The 22898-nt window shown below is 36.2% G+C and overlaps 1 protein-coding gene across 5 annotated transcripts in view; it reads left to right on the top strand.

The window, feature by feature from the left end:
• The window catches only part of CACNA2D1 (calcium voltage-gated channel auxiliary subunit alpha2delta 1), a 497531-nt gene that overhangs the window by 367464 nt on the left and 107169 nt on the right, over window positions 1-22898 (top strand). For all 5 annotated transcript variants that reach the window (XR_006210876.1, XM_042965363.1, XM_042965360.1 and 2 more), the window contains exons 8-10: window positions 5228-5297; window positions 7463-7513; window positions 10119-10218. Coding sequence is in view for 4 of the 5 variants with exons in the window: in XM_042965363.1 (XP_042821297.1) it covers window positions 5228-5297; window positions 7463-7513; window positions 10119-10218 (221 nt within the window). In the remaining variant the exon portion in view is untranslated. The remainder of the gene's footprint in view (window positions 1-5227; window positions 5298-7462; window positions 7514-10118; window positions 10219-22898) is intronic.

Genomic DNA, 22898 nt, shown 5'->3' with positions numbered 1-22898 from the left:
CCCACACATAGCACGCACTCACCATCTTTGTGTAGAACATGATCCAGTCCCACCCAACAAGTTAGTAAATCCAGATAAAAATCCACGATCTCTGATAATGTGCAGTTCTCTCCATCACGTGGATGTGACTTTTCCTAATTTAACTGTCATACAGCAGAATACCAGTTACTTTCTCTGCCCTATTGCCATTATTACCCACGTTTCTTAAATGTAACAATACTGTCTCCTGGATGACCAGAATAAAAATTGCCATTTGAAGAAAGATTGAAAATACAGAGCACTCACGGCTCTGTGGTATGTATGTATTATAGTTCCTCAAGTAAGAAACAAAGATTGCTTACTCTTGGATAAAGAGAAATTTTTGGTTAGCTCAGCTGCTTGCTCCTGGTAGTATTCTGTGGGAGGAACCCTTCTGTCTATAACCGTCTCTGCCACATCTGAAGAAGGATGTGCCTGGGGCTAAACAGCTTTCCTATCTTGTTTACGCAGCAGGTTTAGAGCCCCAAAATCACTTTTCAGCTTCACAACAGTGACCACATTTGTGCCGACTGGGCTTGTGATTTCCTTGGTAACAAAAACAACCTCAAAAACAACATGGAATTGTTTTCTACTCACTTTATTCTGGTGAGTTTCTTGTACAAGCAATCCCAGTTCTAAGGTTTAGTCTGGAAATTGTTCTTAAGTCCAACATCTTTTATGTATTTACGGGGTTCTGAATTTAGCCCTTCCTCCTGTGTCTCATTTTAAAGGTGGCTTACTTGAAACATTGCTGAAAACAGAAAATTTGATGTTACTCCTGATTTAGTCGTCCATCTGTACCAAAGGCCAAGGCTGCCAGCCACCTACCAGAGTTAGGTACCTGCGTTGCATTGTGAAATTTTGCTTTTGGAAATGGGTGCCTACCCAGAGAGTCTACTTGTCAGACCTCCTCTGTATCTATGCGGCACCAGCAGTACATGAGTGAAAGTCACAGCCTGAGATTGTGACTTGAGCATGCCTTCTCCACGCTTCCTAAGTGACTTGGAAACCAAGTGCTCAAGAAGGCAAAAGCATCCCCAGCTATAGGTCATTGAATACCATCTTGAAGTGGAATCTCTGCCTCTGAGGCTAGTAATATTTTACTTAGACTGTTCTGTGAGTGGAAATAAACTGTGCCGATAAGCAGAAGATTTGAAATGTTCATTGAGTTATTTTGTGTTACCGTAACCGAGAGAGAATCCTCTTTCCATGTTTTGGGTATTTCCTAGATTATAAGTTTTACTGGAGAGCAGAGCACGTCTCATAACTCAGAATCTGGAAAGGCCAGCTATTTGCCTTTCTAGATTCTCTGGCATCTCTGTGTGGGTCAGTAACCCTCACTCTGCTAATGAGACTCATCCTGGATTTTGATGTGAGAGCCATGATATGAATTAGGGAATGTTGAGATTCCTTCTAAGATGGTAGTATTTGGGCAGCAACATTCAGATTCTTGGAAATTTTGCGAGCTACACAGCTCCCTCTTGGTGAATTAATTCTGGCTTAAAAACAGTCCAAATTTGTTATCATGGTTTACAAGTTAGAGCCATTGCGAGTAATCCATAAAAGGTGATTAAGGCAAGCTTAAAATAATGATCCACATAATACCGACTAGATCCGGCCAGTAGGACCAGGGTGGGTTTAAAGGTATTTTTGAGTATGTGAAGTTTACTTTTTTCTTTTCATGTGATCGAAAATGTGACATCTGTTAGAATTGGAAAAATGCATTTGAACTTGTTAATTGGAAATGCAATTAGCTATCATTTGAAATGGTGTATCTACCAAGAGAATTAGCCCTCAATTCATCATTATGGGCTATATTATTTCCTAGCAGCTGAAATGAAAAACCACACTCTCATATTATTTTTGGAGTATATTAACTAGAAACTGGCTCTACTTTCTCAGGAATATTTCTCTAAGACTTATTTCAGTATTCTGAGTAATTGTACACTTAAATACCTTTTAAAATCATTGATTCAGTAACGAGCGTAGCACACTCTAAATATCATGTGAAATGGAATTGTAGTCTAGTAGATTTGTCAAAGACATCCCCTAGTTCATTTTTGATTGGAGAAAACATTCTCATAAGTGGCTATTAACACCATTAATGATGACATTCAGGAAAATGTCCCCTTTTTGGACTCGACTCCTTTCTCCTGTCTTCCCAAAATTTTAGTGGAAAGCAAGAGAGACATCTAAAATGAATACCATTGTGCTTTTTACAGGGACTTTAGAAGCTCCAATTTCCTCTCAAAACAGGTGGCTTTCATTATGCATCATTAAGAAACTGATTATTTCCGGGAATTTCAGTATATGGTTATTATTCTTTTTACTATTTGACCTTCCATAATTCTAAGCCTCTATAAATAATGTACCACTTAAATGCCACAATGGATTTTACGACGAATTAATTAGTAATATCACAGAACAAAGTACGATGTTTAATTTTACCATAATATAAATATCCTAATTTGGTATAATAAAGGGTTATTTCCTAATAGTAAATATCTCAGAAGACTTGTAAGAGAATACTATTAATATTTTTAAATATAGACCATATTAAAATTTAATGGGCTGGCTCATACTGTAAATTGCAAACCTTTTATCTGTCTTTGAAGAAAAATCTCAATTTTATGGAGCATTGTACTACATATCACAGTTAATTTCAATTAGCAGTTACAGTGAAAGCAGAAATTGTAGATGTCATCGGCAAAGAATTCAGAAGTCGAAGTTATACCTGACTTTCAAATACCGTTTCATTAAGTCACTTATCAAATTCATTATTTAACCACTTCCAACTCATGGTGGTTGTTGTGGCCTTTTCTCACTTCTGTTTTCTCACCCAATCATTTGTAACAGTCTGAATTCAATCAGGAGAGAGAAAACAGTATTTTGAATGGGAAAGTTAGGGGTTTTTTTTAAGTTATTTATTTATTTATTTTTTTAAGAATTGTTACTTATAACAGGGATTGGAGTCATAGGGGATTAGCTAGAAGTAGAGATTACTCTGAATAATACAGGAATACCAGGTATAGCATTACTTAATGTAATATGTAAGAACAGCTACCCCTAGATTTCAGGTAGAGAGTCCAAGGAAGCAACCTCAGTCTCAGGTGCCTCTGGACCGAGATCCAGATCTTCTTATAGAAGACATAGTCACCGCCCACCAAATGACTGAAAAGTTGCTACAGTGTCACGCTGGAATGGTTTGCTGGTAATTCACCCTGTATGCTTCTAAATGTGTCATCGAAGGCACTCCACTACAGAAATCGTCAGGGGGTGATGCTGGCCATTTGTTTGCTGGAGAACATGCAGAAGCCAGAAATCAGGAGAGTTTCATGGGTCCCAAGAGCCTTTGAGGAAACAAATCAGCAGCAGGAAGCAAAATCCCCTTTCTCATTGAGTGTCTCTCTTTCATCTTCTGCTGACAAAGCTTAAAATTGAGTTCATTGATAAAAGAAAAATATTTAAAGAGCCCAGATCCGGTTTTATAGAGTAAGATAAATGGGTGAATTTAAATCTGAGAGGCAATAAATGTATAACCAGCACAGCATTGTACTGAAAGGATATCATTCATTTAAATTTGTGGTTACCACGATGACCCTCAGCTTGGGGAGTCACATATTATAGAGGAATACTTGAAAATGAACTGGCATGTCTCCCAGCATGCTTATTGCTTTATTCCAGTGCTACCACAAAAAGAAAAACAAAGTGAAATGTGATCTCAGTGGCTTTAAGTTTTTGCAAGTGCAGATTGCAGGAAGGAAAGTAAACTTATCATTTCAGTTGCATTGACTACATTGTAAATGGTTGTTAGAGTAGTGCTATATTTAAACTGACTGATAGAAGTCATTTTTTAATATAGTCGCCCAGGAGAAAGAAATTTCTTAGTCAAGGAGAGACTCAGAAGTATGTTTTTTTGTTTTTTTTGTTTGTCTTGTTTTGTTTTTTTGACATATCCTGATTGGCCATATTATCTTGTTTGGCTAATAAACCTGATTCACAGTCAAGTCTGTCATAATTTCCATAGTTTTAAATAAAGATGAGGGCAAAATAGATTCGAGGGCATAAGTCATGTACAATAGAAATTTTCATAAGAGTCATGTGTTCAAGGAAAGGACCTCTTCAGCATAAAATTGTCATCTGATTTATTAGCGTTTATTATTCTCCATTAGGTCTAAGTTGTGTGTGTGTGTAAAGCATTTAAGTTTAATTAAAATATAGACTTAGAGTGAGTGTAAATTAATTATATGTAAAAAAATCAATGCAGTTAGACAATGTTTCTTTTTCTTCTGACAGCTGCAAAATGGTAAAGTCTCCGAAACTAACAGAAGATTCTTGAATTTTACCTGAATCAATCAAATAAATTTAAGGAAAATAGTTTTTCGTGGATTTATTTTAATTCTCATTTAACCTTTTAATTATAATCTCAAACATTCTGGCCATTATCAAATATGTGAGTAATAAGGTTAAAAATTTATGCTCTTGGGGTGCCTGGGTGGCTCAGTTGGTTAAGTGTCTGACTTCAATCCAGGTCATGATCTTGTGAGTTCGAACTCCGTGTTGGGCTCTGTGCTGACAGCTCAGAGCCTGGAACCTTCAGATTTTGTGTCTCCCCCTATCTCTGCCTCTGTCCCGCTCATGTTCGCTGACACACACTCTCTCTCTCTCTCTCTCTCTCTCTCTCTCTCTCTCTCTCTCAAAAATAAAATAAACATCAAAAAATATATTTAAAAAATTATGCTATTATATAAATAACAATCCAGGAAAAACAACTATCTTTTATAGATCAAGATAGTATAGCATTGAATGAAAATATAAAGATCAAATAATTGAAAGTACAGTTCCATCTGTGGCAAATAATTTTTCTTTTAAGGTAAATTTTTGTGTTAGTAGAGGAGAAATAAAATGTATAACCTCTGGACACATGGTAAACATGTAAGTTACATCCAGGAAATCCCTTTGTCTACAAGTTATTTATGAAATAATGTGAAAAAGGAAAATTGACATGTTAACTTTAATATTGCTGTGTTGTTTTCCATTTTAAAAAAGACTAAGGGCATAAGGATTGTATCTCTCATTTTAACATTGCTCATAACATTTAAGAGTGGACAGTGTGAAAGGTGTTTTGCGACTTTTCAAAATATCTTTTAGATGATAGCTAATATTTTGATTTAATTTTTCTATTTTTAATTTAATTTCTCTCTTTTAGCTTCTCCATGGGTTGATAACAGTAGAACTCCAAACAAGATTGATCTTTATGATGTACGCAGAAGACCATGGTAAGGATTTTTTAGGTAGTCATGGAAAGATGACCTAGACAAAAGAAGGTTACACTTGTTGCATGTGAAAAAGTTGAATCTTTCCATTTTAAAATGAATAAATATTGTCTAATTGTTTTACAGAGCTCTGGTGTATTTTTTTTTTCTCTTCTAATAAGTAAATACAGTGAAAGCTCAATGAAGATGAGTTCAAATGAGCAACAATAATGAAAAGTGTTTAAATGATTTCAAATGGACTAGTTTTAAGTTTTACATTCAATGTCGTCTCTAAATCTCTTTTAGCTGGTGGGGATTTTCTATTGAAAAATACTCAGCTTACTTGGAGTAGAGCTCTAACGAAGTGTCTAGATAGAGTAGAAGGTAGATTGCCTCTGGCAGTGAACTAATGAGAACTGGTCCCAAGGTAAAAGCTGCCCCTAGTTATGGTCACACACCTCAGGTTTCATTTTCACAAAAGGAAGCCTTTTTTGTTCCTCACTAAAGCAACTCATTCTCCTAACGTGTATCTCAAAAAATACCCAATAACTCATAATTGCATTCCCTGGGAAACAACTATTAAACTTGTGCATTTTATTTCTGTTTTTTAAAAGTGTTATTTAATGTGTGGACATATCTTTTTTTGTGAGTTCACATTTTATACAATATATTGCATCGTAATCTACTCTTTCATATCAATACCTATAAGTGCTTACACATAAGAGACATGCTTAACATTGTTAAAAATCCTCTATTATTGGTTATTTAGATTATTGCTAACTTCTTTCTAGCATTTAAACAAATTCCAAGATGCACAATGGTTGATTCAAAGAAATTCATTTAAGACTTTAAAAATGTCCTGTTAAACATCCCAGTAGCAATTTACATGAAGGCCCACCATTTGTAATAGTACCAGATATTATCATTAATCCATATAATATTCCTGTTAATATTTCTCCAGGTGTGGTGGCTGTGGATCTATGGGTTGTTGAAGGGAAGCTGAGACTATGACATCACATAGAGTGGGTTCAGGAACCTGTTGTTTTGTGGGGAGACGTAGAAGCAAGGTGCCAACCTGAAAAGGCAGACAATATCCTGTTTTCTCATCTTCCCATGAGAAGCATGCCAGGACTATTTAAAATGCTAGACATGAATTAGAGTTGCCTTTCTTTGGAATATCCTGGCAGACCTGCTCCCTTTACCTTCTTGCAGAGAAACAGACTGGAGTACATGTTATAAACTGTTTCATGAACACATAGGCTTGAATGTTGGATGTTCTCTGAAAACGAATTGGCAGGTTTTTCAGCAGGCTTCTGAGAAGTTACATTTAGTCATGGGCATAGAGGCCTTAGAGGTAACTAAAAAGTTGAGTTCAGGTTCAGCTGTTCCTATTTGGTAAGTCAGGTCCCCTTCTCCCTCCTCATCATTCTGGGGCCAGACAGCATAATCTTTGGACATCATCTGCCTGCAGTTAAGTTAATTCCTCTGCAGTCGCTGAACTCTTTGAATAGATCTCTCCTAGACTTGCTTTAATATGCAGACCTTGTGAATTTGTAGGGCTCAGGTTCATTGTGAGAATCAGCATTTGGAACTAGGTCTCCAGGTGATTCTTAGACACTGTAAAATTTGAGAACCACCACTTGAAATTCTTGGTAATGGTATTACATGTTGCTCTGTCTTGAATTACTTTGTATTTATTTTCTGTTGATAGTTGCTTCTTTTGTATTCCTAGAACACTTAGCTATTTCTGTGTTTATTTTTTGCATTGAAAATAAGATGTAACCTTATTCCTTAGAGTGAGTTTTCAAACTCATGGCCAACAAAATGGAATTTAGGAGGCATAGCCAACAAAATGGAATTTAGGAGGCATAGATACATAGATGTTTTTCACATCCAAGAGTTTATTTCTTTTGTTTCTGATATTAGAATGCATCACTTTATCTTTTGTTCTGTCTGTAAAACATACTTTAAATATTATGCTTCTGACATCTCTATTATGTTAAATATAGCTTTTATAAAGTCGACATTGTAGAATTGTGAATGGAAGCACATTGTCTACTCAGATAGAATGGAAGTAGGGCCTTGCTTGGAAACCAGCACAACTAAGAAATCAGTAAATATTAAATCAAAGCATATTAATATTTAATATTTTTCAAGAGAAGAAAATATTCCTATGGTATTTGTTTCAGGTACATCCAAGGAGCTGCATCACCTAAAGACATGCTTATTCTGGTTGATGTGTGAGTAGTGAAACATTTTATATTTATATACTGAAAATATAGGGAGGATCTGTAGATAACAGTAGCATGTTGGTACTGAGAAATGGGTTGGGTCAAAAAAATGATGAAGAACAATTAGGATGACTTTTATATCCAGACAAAGAAGCCACATTAAGACAGTAACAAAATAAATATTCTCCTATTGAAAATAGGGAGCATCTATATTGGAATTGAAAATTATGGCATAGTCCTCAAGCCTGAGCTTTTTGAAAAATTATTCATTTGCTTCCAATTTTTTGTGTTGTATCTTAAAAAGTTTTAAAGTATGTGGTTGCTAAAACTTAGCAGTTCCTGCTACACACACACACACACACACACACACACACACACACACACACACAAAATAGAACCATTTAGTTGACACTTAGTCATTAATAATTCAAATAACTTGTAGGGATTTGGACACAAAATAGATAAATATTAAATGTATTAAGCACCAATACTGTGACTTTTTCAAGGGGAATGCTGATATACAGGAAAGAATTCCAGGAGTGTTTGTATTGATCATTTTATTTATTTTTTTCACTGCTTCAAGTTAAGGGCTTTGTGTGTGTAATCTTCTAATAAGATTTAAGATAAAATTGTGGAACGTTGAAAATTTTTATTGTTTTTAAGTTTATTTATTTTGAAGTGGAGCGGGGGGAGCAGAGAAAGCCGGAGAGAGAGAACCCCAAGAGAATCCACACTGATAGCATGGAGCCTGTCACAGGGCTTGAACCCATGAACTGTGAAATTGTGTCCTGAGCGGAAACCAAGAGTTGGATGCTTAACCAACTGAGCCACTTAGGTGCCCCAAATATTTAGTTTTTAAGGGCAATGCCAAGAAACTAAAAACATGAGGTATAAAATGCTTTTTTTCCTTGAGTAAAAGTTGTATCTTCTTATGTTCTTTGCCACACTGGAAAAAAAAAGAATCCAAGGTTTTGTAGGCATCTAAATGCATATTACAAGCTAGTATCAACATTTTAAAACCATTTTAAAAAATGATCTGAAGTAAACAAGTTAAAACCCTATCACCTATCCTGAGAAAGAGAAGGTAAAATGAATTTAGTAAATGTAACTAACATGTCAATTCTCATTTCATTTCTTATGATATATTTAAATCAGAACTTATTTTAATTAAATTATTATGCAGTTTATATCATATGGTAATCCTGATATTCTTCCTAAGTATAAATCTAAATGCTAATTCAATATATTTTAATCTTATTGGATATATGATAATCTTCAGAAATAATTTTTCATGTTAAAATCTTTAGAACCTACATGCATATCCCAAAATTAAAAATACATATGAAGTTGAAATACCATTTTTAAGGACTATTTCAACAGACAGGTATGGAAGGTCTGCTGTATATAATGTGATAATATAGAGACAAATATGATGAAGGTGTCTCTCAAAGATACTTCAAGTGTATTAGTGAAACTAAACCCTATTCCCAAGTAACTAATTGTAGAAAGTAATAGATACAAAGTATGACACAGCACTAGAAGTCCATAGGAAAGAACACTTTGATTTAAAGTGTCAGGGAAGACTTCATTGTGGAGATAAAATTAGAATGTTTAGAGCTAAGATTTCATAAGGTAGGCATCGGAGAGGAGAGGAAAGAGAATGGAATTTCTAGTAAAACAATTGACATGAGCAAAGTGGCCTAGGTGAGAACATCTGGGGGAACTCTTTTGAGCAGATGGAAGAAAGAGAGAAAGATTGTGAAAGTTTTTGAATGCAGGGCTACATGACTGTTGAGTAGTTACTAGTTAACTATGAGCTATTAACAGTATTAGGTAGAGGTATATTGCCAGAATTGCATGGGGAGAAGAGACTAAGCTGAATAGAGTGGCTGTTATCCAAGCTCAGGGGCTTCTGGTAAGAAGCACTTGAGGCTGAGTGGAGAGAAGATGGAGAGGAAGCCACTTCCATGGCAACTGTGAAGTGGAATGAAAAAGGAGGGTTGGAAGAGAGGAGGAAATTGGATGACTGAAATGCAGCCTGGTTGGTACCAAGAACATTAATAGGAAAAAAGTATGTCTGGGTGTAATTTGCCTTTTTGAACATAGAATCTGTAGTTGTTTAATAAACAGCCGGAGGTCTAAAAGTGGGGAAAACCAGGGCTCTAGACATGTAGAGGTAAGAGTTAGTTGCCTAGAGATGAGTCTTACAATTAGATGAGATCACCTAGAATCATAGAATGTGTACTGACAAGAAAAATAAAGATGAAACCCCTTCTAACTTGGATAACAGAGCTGGTAGTATGTTTTTCCTGAATAAGTAAATGTTCTATGAGTATCCCTTGTTTCCTAAAATTGTCCCTGGACGTACAATTTTTAGCATTGTAGTTAGAAACATATATGTTCTGATGCTGACGGGAAAGAAAGACAAAATTTTTTAATAATTTATTTCTACTCTGTCAAAAAGGTGACTTTCATTAGTACGAATTTTTAAAGGCAAAATAATTTAAATATTATATAGGTGACCTAGAGTTAGTGCAAAAGTCTCCTTTCCTCGGGATGTCTGGTGTTGCTTCAATATGTGGTCATTAACATGCACACACCCATTTCTTTATAGGAGTGGAAGTGTTAGTGGGTTGACACTTAAATTGATCCGCACATCTGTCTCCGAAATGTTGGAAACCCTCTCAGATGACGATTTCGTGAATGTAGCTTCAGTAAGTATAAGATGACTGCATTTTTGCTGAACTAATTCTGCAATTTCTATCTTCCCCTGGTTTTAAATACTTCATAGTGTTTTATCATTGATAGGCTGAGATATTTCTGATCTATATTTTAGCACCATCTTATGAGCTGTCCTATCTTGTTACTAATTCTCCTGTATTTTCATGCCAAAGTCAAATGTCTAAAGCTTTCCCCGTGAGTGAAGTAACTGAAGTAATATGAAGAAAAAAACACTACAGTCATTCTCGTTCACTCACAGGAGCTGAAACAGGTGACATGAAATGAACCCCTGTATCCACTGATATCAATGTAACTCTAATAAGTAGTAACTTGATAGTATAATTAGATAGCAATTTTCTATCCATTTTAATACTCATTTTTCACACTGGACACATCCATAATGTATTATGCTTTTTTTTAATTGAAGTAAAATTAAGATACAATGTTATATTAGTTTCAAGTATACAACGTATTGATTCAACAGTTCTATACATTACTCAGTGCTCATCATGATAAGTATAATCACCATCTGTCACAATGTTATTCCAATATTGTTGCCTATATTCTCTATACTCTACTTTCAATCTCTGTGAACTATTTATTTTATAATTGGAAGTTTGTACCTTTCAATCCACTTTATTTTACCCATTGCCCCCAACCACCTCCCTTTTGGCAAGTCATGTTTGTTCTTTGTATTTAAGAGTCTGGTTTTTGTCTGCTTGTTCATTTGTTTTGTTTTTTAGATTCTACATATAAGTGAAATCATACAGTATTTGTTCTTTCCCATTTGACATTTCTTTTAGTATGATACCTTCTAGGTCGTCACAAATGTCAAGACTTCATTATTTCTTTTATGACTGAGTCATATTCCATTGTGTGTGTGTTAACTCATGTTTTCTTTATACATTTATCTTTTGGGTTATATTCATGTCTTGGCTATTTTAATACTGCAGTAAACATAGGGGTGCATGTATCTTTTTGAATTGTGTTTTGTTTCCTTTGGGTTACCTAGTAGTAGAATTACTGGATCATATAGTATTTCTATTTTTAATTTTTTTTTTTTTTTTTTTTGAGGAACGTCCATGTTGTTTTCCACAGTGGCTGCATCAATTCATATTCCTACCAATAGTGCATGAAGGTTTCTTTTTCTCCCCATCCTAACCACCCCTTGGAATTTCTTGTCTTTTTGATGCTAGCCATTTTGACAGGTCTAAGGCAATATCTTTTTGTGGGTTTGATATGCATTCCCTGATGATTAGTAGTGTTGAGCAACTTTTCATGTGTCTATTGGCCATTTCTATGTCTTTGGAAAAATATATTCAGGTCCTCTCCCCATTATTTAATTGGGTTATTTAGTATTTTGTGGGGTTTTTTTTTGGGGGGGGGAAGTTTTGAGTTGCACAAGTTCTGTATTTTGGATATTAACCCCTTATTGGATATGTCATTTGGAAATATATTCTCCCATTCAATAGGTTGTTTTTTTCGTTGTGTTGATGGTTTCCTTTGTTGTGCAAAAGCTTTGCACTTTAATGTAGTTCTAATAGTTTATTTTTGCTTTCCTTTGCCTGAGGAGATCTATCTAGAAAAATGTTGCTAAAGCCAATATCAAAGAGATTACTGCCTATATTTTATTCTAGGAGTTGTGTTATTTCAGATCTCACTTTAAGGTTTTTAATCCATTTTGAGTTTCTTTTTGTGTATGGTTAAGAAAGTGGTCCAGTTTCATTCTTTTGCTCACAGCTGTCCAGTTTTTCCAGCACCATTTGTTGAAGACTCTTTTTCCCATTGTATATTCGTGCCTCTACTGTCGTTGATTAATTGCCCATATAAGTGTGGGTTTATTTTTGGGTTCTCTGTTTTGTTCCTTTGATCTGTGTGTCTGTTTTTGTGACAGTACCATACTGTTGTGATTACTGCAGCGTTTAGTCCATCTTGAAATCTTGGATTGTGGCATTCCTAGCTTTCTTGCTCAAGATTGCTCTGGCTCAAGTTCTTGCTCAAGATTGCTCTGGCTATTTGGGGTCTTTTGTGGTTCCATACAAATTTTAGTGTTATTTTGTTCCAGTTAGGTGGAAAATGTCACTGGTAATATGTTATATAATAATGTATTAACAATTATGTGTGTTACATTTTCAAAGTATTATTTATTAACATGAGAACCAATGTGCTTTTTAAAAGTGTCACTTCCCAAGAACTATATTAGAGCTTCCTACTCATAGCTAGAGAGTGCTGAACTCTGAGGCAAATAAAATAGGACAAAATGAATGTTACCACATCTCATTTTAATTAATAGAATTTAGGCAAGAAATTTCATGACTGTTTACTGGTGGATAGAATTTCACATTTGAAGTGGGTATATTCATAGAGACAGAACTGAGGGGTTTGTGGTCAGATCATTTTGTATTGAACATAGAAGAACAGATCTGTCTCTGAAACTCCTTGGGAGGGAGAAGTTAAAGCAGCTCCTTTCACTGGACGGGCATCCCTGGGGGGTGGGGGGGGTGCGAGGAAGTAGTCAGGGAAGCAGGTATAATCCCCTTGTTAACTAGAGCTCCAGGTAATTGGAGATATTTCATAGATTATATATTCCCACTAGGCAAGAACTCTGAAAACCTCTTTTTGAGACTTCTTTTCATCTGGGCCACATGTGTGTCTCCGGTGCAGTAAGGTACAACCTGGTCTTTTAGTTGCCCAGGGCTGCCGTAACTGAATACCACACCCTGGGGAGCTCACATGTATTTTCTCATGATTCTGTAGGCTGGAACTCCAAGATCAAGGTGCTGGCAGGGTCAGTGTCTCCTGATGCGTCCTTCCTTGGCTGCCAGATGGCTGCTGTATTGCTGTTTATATAGATGGTCATCCCTGTAGATGTAGCCCCGGGTGTGTCCTCTTATTATTACATGGACAGCAGTCATAGTAGATTATGTCCTCATCCTAAGTCCCCTGCTTCCACACAGCCCACACTCCAGTGGGGAGAAACAAAGGGACGTGGTGGATTTCGGACAACGGCAAGTTCCCTGAAAGTGGGTGATGGGACACCAAGCAGAGCGGGTGCTGCTTCTGTTGGGGCAGAAAGAACTGGGCTCTCTGAGGAGGCAAGCTTCGGGCTGAGGCCTGAGGAGGAGGCTGTCTGAAGCACTCTAAGGGAAGACCATTCTGGCCGGAGGGAACAGCCAGTGCAGAGGGCCTGAAGAGGGGAGCCCGGCTGTGCCTCTGAGGGGCAGAAAGGAGCTGATGGGATTGGAGCACGTGAGCCTGGGAGAGGCTGGAAGGTGAGGTGGGGGAGATAAGCCTGGACCCCCAGTGCCTGGAAGGGCCACAGAACAAGTTTGTGTTCTAGCACAAGCAAGGTGGATGCTACAGCTTTTGAAGGGTTTTCTTGACTCTAGTTATGACTGGTGTACAGCCAGTTATTAGTGGAGTCTTTGTTGCCACACGGCTGGTGAGTGACTTAATTCTGCAATCCCATTCTGCGGATCTGCTTCCTAAGACCGCTGCTAGTATCAGTTTAGATTGGGTTTCCCCACAAAGAGTCCCTGAGACAAGGATTCAAGGACAAATGGTTTATTTTAGAAAATGACTCTAGGAAATGCTTAGAGAAATGTGAAAAGCCAAAGAGAGAGAGAGAGAGAACTAACAAATGATGGATTTTCAAATACATTACCACTCTGAGTGATACAGTTTAATCCTCCATACAATTCTGAGAATTAGCACAGATTACATGAATCAGAGTTACCCTTCTATGGGGAAAATGTGCTGGAGTATTTATAGTTAACAATTGCTCACGAGGAACGTTAATACCCTGATGTTCCCAGGCCAACATGTACGCACGCAGAGATTGTAGAAATCTCAGCCAGTTAAATTTGGGTTGGCACGCATGGAAATACGGATGGGACACCAACAGCATCTGCCTTAGCTAGAAACTAAACAATGCTATTATTAAATATGCTTTAAAAGGATTTCTGATTAAACAGAAGAAATGGCTTTGAATGAATTTTTTTGGTGTTCAACATTTAGCTAGCAAGTAATGATTCTTTTTAAAAATTATTTTAATGTTTATTTAGAGACAGAGCATGAGCAGGGGAGGGGCAGAGAGAGGGAGACACAGAATCTGAAGCAGGCTCCAAGCTGTCAACACAGAGCCCGATGCAGGTCTCAAACCCATGAACTGCGAGATCATGACCTGAGCCTAAGTCGGATGCTTAACCGACTGAGCTACCCAGGCAGCCCTGAATTTTTCTTAATAAAATCACTTAGATGGGATTGACATTGGGATTCTTAATGCCTGACAAGTCTTAAAGATCATTGCTTTTCTTAATAATATTATGGCTCTTAAACATGTATTGCTTTAAAGAACATTGTTAACTACTTAAAAAACATAATTGTAAGATATTTCCCTGTGGTTTCTGTGAGCCTGGTCAGCAGACTTTATTGGTTCATTGACAGTTCTTGGTAAATCCTTACTTGTGCATCCTCACTTAATGTACCTTGAATTGTGTAAGCTAAATGCCTGTTGGCAAATGGAATATGTTGCTTGTGGAAAGAACCGGGAGTGTGTTTGATCTGGAAATAATGTATCTCAATATGTCAAGTTAAAAATTATGAAAATACTCAGTTACATATTCACAGATAGGGAAGAGGAAGGACATTGGGAAATGCTCAACCCGTGCAAATTGTGAGGCAAATAATGCAGGAAGATATTTGAAAGATGAAACCATCATGATTTCCCACTCTACTTCCAGGGAAAATTATTACTGGTCTCAGCTGCTGTATATTGGCTTGTTTAGTGTAGATTAGTTAGTTAAATTTACTTTCCTTGTTTATGGCCCTCATTTGCCATAGAGATATTTTTGTCAACTGTGAATTTTTTTTACTAACTATATACTTTTGTTTAATTTTATTATTTCAGAAAAATCATGAGTACATTTTCATGATTGAAAAGTCACTCAATGTTTTTAAGTGAGCTTATTATTCCCACCATAGATGTGCCCTTCAGAAAATCAGTATGAACAAGATCTAAGGTAGATATGTGTTCATTGTTGATCTTATTTATGTATTAACCTTCAAGTAATCACAAGTCATCAGGTGGTTTTTTTAAACACTGCTTATGTGGCAGGAACTGTTCTATGTGTTTTCCATGATAACTCATTCAGTCTTCACAACTGCCTTGTGAGGTCGATACTGTTACCATCCTTAAGTTTATAGATAAAGAATCAGAGTTCTAGTAACTTTTCTAAGGGAGAAGGCAGGATTGGAGCACAGCCATCTTCATTTATGAGTCTTGAGAAGAATATAAAATATATTTACTAATTTTTTGTGAAATCTGATGTATTTATTTTATTTTTTAATATAATGTATTGTCAAAGTGGCTAATACACAGTGTGTAAAGTGTGCTCTTGGTTTTTGGGGTAGATTCTTGTGGTTCTTCGCTTGCATACAACACCCAGTGCTCATCCCAACAGGTGCCCTCCTCAATGCCCATCACCCATTTTCCCCTCTCCCTCACCCCCCCTTCCAAAATCTATAAAGGACTTAGCAAACTCAACACCTGAAATCTGATATACTTAAATAAAACTCCAAAATATTGGAATTGTTAGAAATTCTAAGATAGAAATATGATTAAATTGTAAAAGCAAAGAGAAAACCCTTTTAAATCTGAATGTATTTTTTTTTTTCTCTTTAGGAGATTAGCATTTATTTATTTATTTATTTTTTCAATATATGAAATTTATTGTCAAACTGGTTTCCATACAACACCCAGTGCTCATCCCAAAAGGTGCCCTCCTCAATACCCATCACCCACCCTCCCCTCCCTCCCACCCCCCATCAACCCTCAGTTTGTTCTCAGTGTTTAAGAGTCTCTTATGCTTTGGCTCTCTCCCACTCTAACCTCTTTTTTTTTTTTTTCCTTCCCCTCCTCCATGGGTTTCTGTTAAGTTTCTCAGGATCCACATAAGAGTGAAAACATATGGTATCTGTCTTTGTCTGTATGGCTTATTTCACTTAGCATCACACTCTCCAGTTCCATCCACGTTGCTACAAAAGGCCATATTCCGTTCTTTCTCATTGCCACGTAGTACTCCATTGTGTATATAAACCACAATTTCTTTATCCATTCATCAGTTGATGGACATTTAGGCTCTTTCCATAATTTGGCTATTGTTGAGAGTGCTGCTATAAACATTGGGGTACAAGTGCCCCTATGCATCAGTACTCCTGTATCCCTTGGGTAAATTCCTAGCAGTGCTATTGCTGAATGTATTTTTAAAGAAGACTGTTATTTATGTTCTGGTGGAGAAGTTCTTTCAGTAATTTTTTCCATATTTTGGCTTGAAAAAGCACATATGAGTTAGATTAATCTTATAATTGCAAATGAATACTTAAACACTATGTCTGGGTTATACATTTGGCCTAGGTAGTATAATTTTTTATATATTTATTTACCTCCTTTATCATGTGTCTTGCTCCTATGCTCTTATTCATGTTTATATAATATTTAACATCAACCACATTAACTTCATAATTTCAAAAATTCATCAGTTTTATTGGTTAGCGTGCTATATTTGGGGTTATAAAATGCCTGAAATGGATACATTTAAAGGTAATTGATTATGATGCAACATTTTGGTAAGAGAAAAACAAACTTATGTTTTGTCCTTAACCAGGCCTTTCTCATTAAATAAAAAATTAATAATTTAATGATATGGCAATTCTAAGGAAAAAGCTCTTCAAAATCTAATATGCTGGTGTGTGTGTATGTGTGTGTGTTCACATGTGCATATACAGGTGTGCATGTATTTTCTTTCTTTTTTTTTCCTCTGAAACTAAATGTCTAGGAAAGAAACAATGTCACTTTTAGTGTTTATAACTTCAGGGAGGCATTATAATAAGGTGCTGAGAAAACCTGGTAGTGATTGTGCAGTAAATTTTGACAATAATTTTTCCACAACCCTCATGCAGTTTTCTTCATCCTCATACCAAAGATCACGTGAGTCATCCAGAGTGTTAGGATGCAATCGATAGGAACACTTGACAAAATTGCTTAGACCCACCGTACAGAAAAACAGCCTCTCATTTTTAGGTTTATATTTCTAAGTCTCTTAATATTTTGTAAAGAACAGTAATTGTTATGCTTAAGTCACGTAATGCACGTGTAAGATGTCAGAACTACATCCCAAATGTCATGTCCTAGGGAGTTCTTTGTTATCTCCAGGGCGATTTTGTTGTCTCCAGGGCATTGTTGGTTGCAGAAAGGAAGCCTGCTGTTGGGCAAAGCTTATGCAGGCATCACAGGACTGTTTTCCTACTAATCTGGTTACATGCTTTGATGGAAGAAAGTGGTAGATGATAGGAGCAACAATTCAATCACAGCATGTTCTGATTTACAGACATCATTTCAACTGTTGACACAATGAGGGGAGTTTGTTTATGAAACTGAGGGAGTTTGACATTTCAAGAGTAAAATACTGCAAGCCAGTGGAAGATGACAAGGAAATGTGTGCTGATTATGAACAGTGTGTGAAAAGTTAACAACGGAAGAAAATGGCCATGAGTTTCAATAAGATCACATCTTGTTGCTTAAGAATTAGATGCAAATGTTCTGGTGACATTAAGCATTTTTCAGTCTCTCTTTTTCTTGGAAGTTTTTCTAATATGTGGTCATTATAAAGTGCAGTCTTTGGGGGGGCCTGTGTGGCTCAGAAGATTAAGCGTCTGACTTCAGCTCAGGTTCGTGAGTTCAAGCCCTGTGTCAGGCTCTGTGCTGACAACTCAGAGCCTGGAGTTTGCTTTGGATTCTGTGTCTGCCTCTCTCTCTCTGCCCCTTCTCCATTCATGCTCTGTCACTCTCTCTTTCAAAAATAATTAAATATTTTTAAAAAATTAAAAAGTGTAGCCTTTAATACTCATGAAAAAGAAATAATCAAAATACGCTTCCTTATAGTATCTCTGATATTGAAGTAAGCTCTGCGCTTTGTCTGGATAGTAGGCACTAAACAGCAATTCTGGAAATGACAGTGTCCAAATGCAAGTGCAGAATGAGGACTAAGGAGCCACAGTCATCATAGCAGGAGGCTGGACAGGGATGATCACAGCGTCATGCTGGTGGCATTAGCAAGACTCTCTGGTTAAGTCATCTGCTTCCCACTCTCCACAGATGACTCTGCCTCTTAGATGGCGCTGGTAGAATTGTATAGAGACGATGTACCACCTTTGAGGCTGACTCATTAGCTTGCAAATAGGATAAAATTTCAGGTACTTCCCAGTTTTTGACTTGACAGTCTAACACCAACTAATGTCACACAAGAGGTTTGTTTAAATACGAGATTGCACTGTATCTTCAAGAAAGACATGGCTTGGATTGTTTTAAATTTGAGTTTTCCTTCTAAAATATGCCTCGTGTGTTCCTAGACAAGGGCATGGTTTTCGTAGCTTAGAACTTTGCTACTCTGCCTGTAACAATGAGCACATTTGTAAGTTGTTGCACTACTTAAATTTAAAAGTGAGTTTTTTCATCCTTACAAAACAGGCCCTCTTTTTGCCAGAGCACAAATAAAGTGACAGATAATTGGTGTGCCAGTGCATTTTTGTGAGCCATGAAGTCTAGAACAGAAATTTCATTTCATGTCTTATAAAATAGTCATCATCTAGATTTCAAGATATTTTTATGTCGATTCAGCTCTCTTTTATGTCAATGACCAAGAATTTTGTAGCTGTATGCCCTTGCCACGTAAGAAGGGGCCCATGACTGAAAAGCAGAGCAGCCCCTGACAGCTGGTTAGAAATGTGGACTCTCAGGCACCACACTTCAGGGTCAGAATCTTCATTTAGCAAAGCCTGTCCAGTGAGTCCTAGGCCATGAGGAAATCAGGAAGTCAAGGTACTGGAGGGAGGTACATTTAGCAAAGTCCAACAGGCATCTGTCTGGAGCTTGTTGTAACTTATAATGCTTATTGCTGATTTAGATTTTAAGATCTTGGTTAATTCACAGCATTATTAGTACTATGGATGTTTATGAATATTTTTATATTGTAGCCATTTGCTCTATGGAGGGGAGTATTAAGACAGGATGAGTAGAGTTAGATTTATTAAAAGAACCCTAGTTCTCTCTTTTTATATGCTATTTTTTTTAAGGTAAAGATGGGTGCTTTATAAACTTAACTCTATTTAAAAGATACATAAAGAAATTATGGAAGACTCTATTTGAGAAGACTATCAAATAAGGGACAAATTTAGAGTTTATAATAACAGGGCACGTAATCAAGGTTATTTAGTTTAAAAAAAAAAAAGATTGCCAGAGGATAAATTAATTGCTTTGCATGTATAAGGAAAGTTTATAAGAAGGTGTTGACAAGCATTATAAATATTTTTTCCATTAATTACATGGTGCACTAAAGACAGTTTTTGGTACTTAGAAATTAGTTTCATTTGCAGTTTTAGAAATGACAATGTGATACTTAAGGTGAGGCTGAAGGAGAACTTTTCTTTTGAACTAATTTATTGTTTTTAATAATATAAAAGTTACAACTTATTTTCTGGGACTTGAAGGACTAGGAAATGAGTCCATGCGCCATAGGCATGTAAGGACTTGGTAAGATTATTCAGAATCCAAGTATTCATTTAATCATGACAATAGGTCAAGAGAGTGACTGGGGCTGACCTGAGCTGTAACTTTAGCCAAATTGCTCACATTTAAGCTCTCGTATTTGTTCCTAATTACTTAGTAGGCGTAAATTCAGCAGAAATCAAAATATAAATTGATATTACATTACAGTACTGACTTGTAGAATGCATCGACTTTAACCTTAATTTGTGAATAGCAGAATCCCCTTTCAGCACATCGCTAAGGTTCTAGAAAACATTTTGAGAATCTTGATGTCTATGGTAGAACTTGAAAACATGAACTAGACATGAAAGTCTTTTTGTCATTTGTTCCATTGAAAAGGACTTTGGCATAAAGCGACTGTTTGCATGTTAAATTCTCTTATAAATATCAAATATTAGTATTTGCCTTTTTCCATAATTAATTCCTCTTTCTAACATTTTGTCCAAAGATTATACACTTTGAAAATGTAGTATCCCAAAATTTTTTTCATTCCTCATGTTCTCTCTCCTTTTGAACCTGATGCTCTGTTGGTAGGTATCTTCTTTATTTACTTTTTTTCATTAGTTTATACCCTAATCATGCTCAAGTTTTTCAAATATTTGTTATATTGAAATATATTTTATTTTGTTTTTTTTTAATTTTTTTTTTTAACGTTTATTTATTTTTGAGACAGAGAGAGACAGAGCATGAACAGGGGAGGGTCAGAGAGAGGGAGACACAGAATCTGAAACAGGCTCCAGGCTCTGAGCTGTCAGCACAGAGCCCGACGCAGGGCTAGAACTCACAGACTGCGAGATCATGACCTGAGCCGAAGTCGGCCATTTAACCAACTGAGCCACCCAGGTGCCCCTGAAATATATTTGAAAATATATGTATATTTATATGTTTGATTTCAGTGGAACAGAGTTAGGTTGAATATAATTTCTTCAAGTCATGCTGGTAACTATTTGTTGGCTCCAAATGCTGTTTCCTGTTTAAAAGAACTTGGTGGTGATGTTACTAACCTTACTTAAAAAAAATAGATCTCTTCTTTCTGTTAAGTGCATATCTTATTGGTATGCACAGATTAGAAATTGCTTCTGATTTACCCTGAGTCTTGATGCTTCTGAGTCTAGATAGATGCGTGCTTCTTTTCATTCAAGTGCTTCCGTAATAGAGTGGACCTCCTTGACTACCAAATCTCCAGTGTCATTCCAGTTTTAGTTATACTATCTCTTTAATCATTGTCAGTCACTTGACTTCACTTTCTTTTTCTTCGTAGCATTTTTCTCCACCTGATACATATATATATATATATATATATGTTTGTTGTTTATTTTCTATACCCCTGCACTCCCACCTCCCCACCAATGGATGCTTTTTTTTTTTTTTTTTTGACTATAGAGACACTGTCTGTTTTACTGAAATGTTACTGTATATAGAAAAATGCAGCGGCGCCTGGGTGGCTCAGTTGGTTGAGTGTCCGATTTCAGCTCAGATCATGATCTCATAGCTCGTGAGTTCAAGCCCCGTGTCGGGCTCTGTGCTGACAGCTTGGAGCCTGGAGCCTGCTTCGGATTCTGTGTCTCCTTCTCTCTCTGCCCTTAACCCACTCTCATTCTGTCTCTGTCTCTCTCAAAAATAAGCATTAAAAATTTTTTTTTGAAGAAGAAAAAAATGCACCTGCTTCGGATTCTGTGTCTCCTTCTCTCTCTGCCCTTAACCCACTCGCATTCTGTCTCTGTCTCTCTCAAAAATAAGCATTAAAAATTTTTTTTTGAAAAAGAAAAAAATGCAAGGCACATAGTGGTGCTTTTTCAATTGAGTCTATTTCTTGGTTAGTCATAACAGTGGAGGGGGGAGTCTTACATAGTTGTCAGAATTTTATAATAAATTTCAATCACTGATTAAATAGGTTTGTGTTCTTAAGTGATTAGAGTCATCCTTACTTATTTTATCTGACTCTAGCATCTCTTCTCTGTAAATACTTTAGATATGTATATCATTCTCTGAGTTTTTCAGGCAAATCCAGCCAAACTCATAATTGATCTTTTTTTCAACTAGGAAAGATGTTCCAAGTAATCAGCTTCAGGTACCATACAAACATTTAGCATATTGGTCAACTCTGCATCATAATGTTGGTAAAGAGGAAAAAATCAGAGTAGATATGATCATTTTGTCATCTCATTAAAGTTTCATCCTTGGGAGCTGGCTTTCAAATTTCCACAGGGCTATGAAAAAAACTTGTGATAGAAATAATACTGATATGCTTGTTACATCTTAAGACTGATAATGAGAAAGTTGCCCATATTTCTAGCTGGACAAGTGCTGTGGAATCAGGATTGCACAGTGGTTGACAAAATGATGGTTGAGAAAGAAAACATTAATATCAAGTAGAGATGAGCCAGGGAGCTAAATACAAATACTCTCAATTTTTTGAAACTCCAAATGCATATAACTAGAGCTGTTTAAGAGTTTTGTATATGATAATATGAATAGAATATATTAAAAATGATACTGGGGCTTATTCAGAAATTCACTCAATATTTCAACAAAAAGTCAACAGACTGAATTTTTAGCACATCGTGATTCACGTTAATTGAAATATTTGTTTAAAAGTAAAAATGCTTATCAAAAGTTTAGATGGCCCATGTTTTATAATTATAGGCAAACATAAATTTTGTGTCAATAATGTCAATATCTTCACTATTTTATTAATGTGACTTTCTTTGGACATTTACAGAATTCATTACTCCTTTTATTCTTCTAATAGTTAAAACGATCTTATCTAAATGATAAGATTTTAGAAATTGGGGGCCTTTCCAGTTGATGTGCTAAAACTCCCCCCTCCAGAAAGAAGGAATTTATAGCTCCAAGGAGATAATTGAAACAGCTGTCTATGGACATTGATAGTTTGTAGAGGCAGGACTTGGATTAGACCTGACTTTGTTAAATTGGATTGAAAAGTAGAACTTTTTTTAATCAATTTTTTTTATCCAACAGGCCAAGGAAACCATAAACCAGCAGCCAGTGTTGGGCAACAACCATGTCATTTTGAGGACTAGAGTGTTGAAGTTCCATAGTGCTATT

The sequence above is a fragment of the Panthera tigris genome, chromosome A2 (assembly GCF_018350195.1).
Source record: "Panthera tigris isolate Pti1 chromosome A2, P.tigris_Pti1_mat1.1, whole genome shotgun sequence".
In the NCBI taxonomy this organism is placed as follows: domain Eukaryota; kingdom Metazoa; phylum Chordata; class Mammalia; order Carnivora; family Felidae; genus Panthera; species Panthera tigris.
Note: the sequence above shows the minus strand (reverse complement) of the source record. Positions and strands in the feature narration are given on the sequence as shown.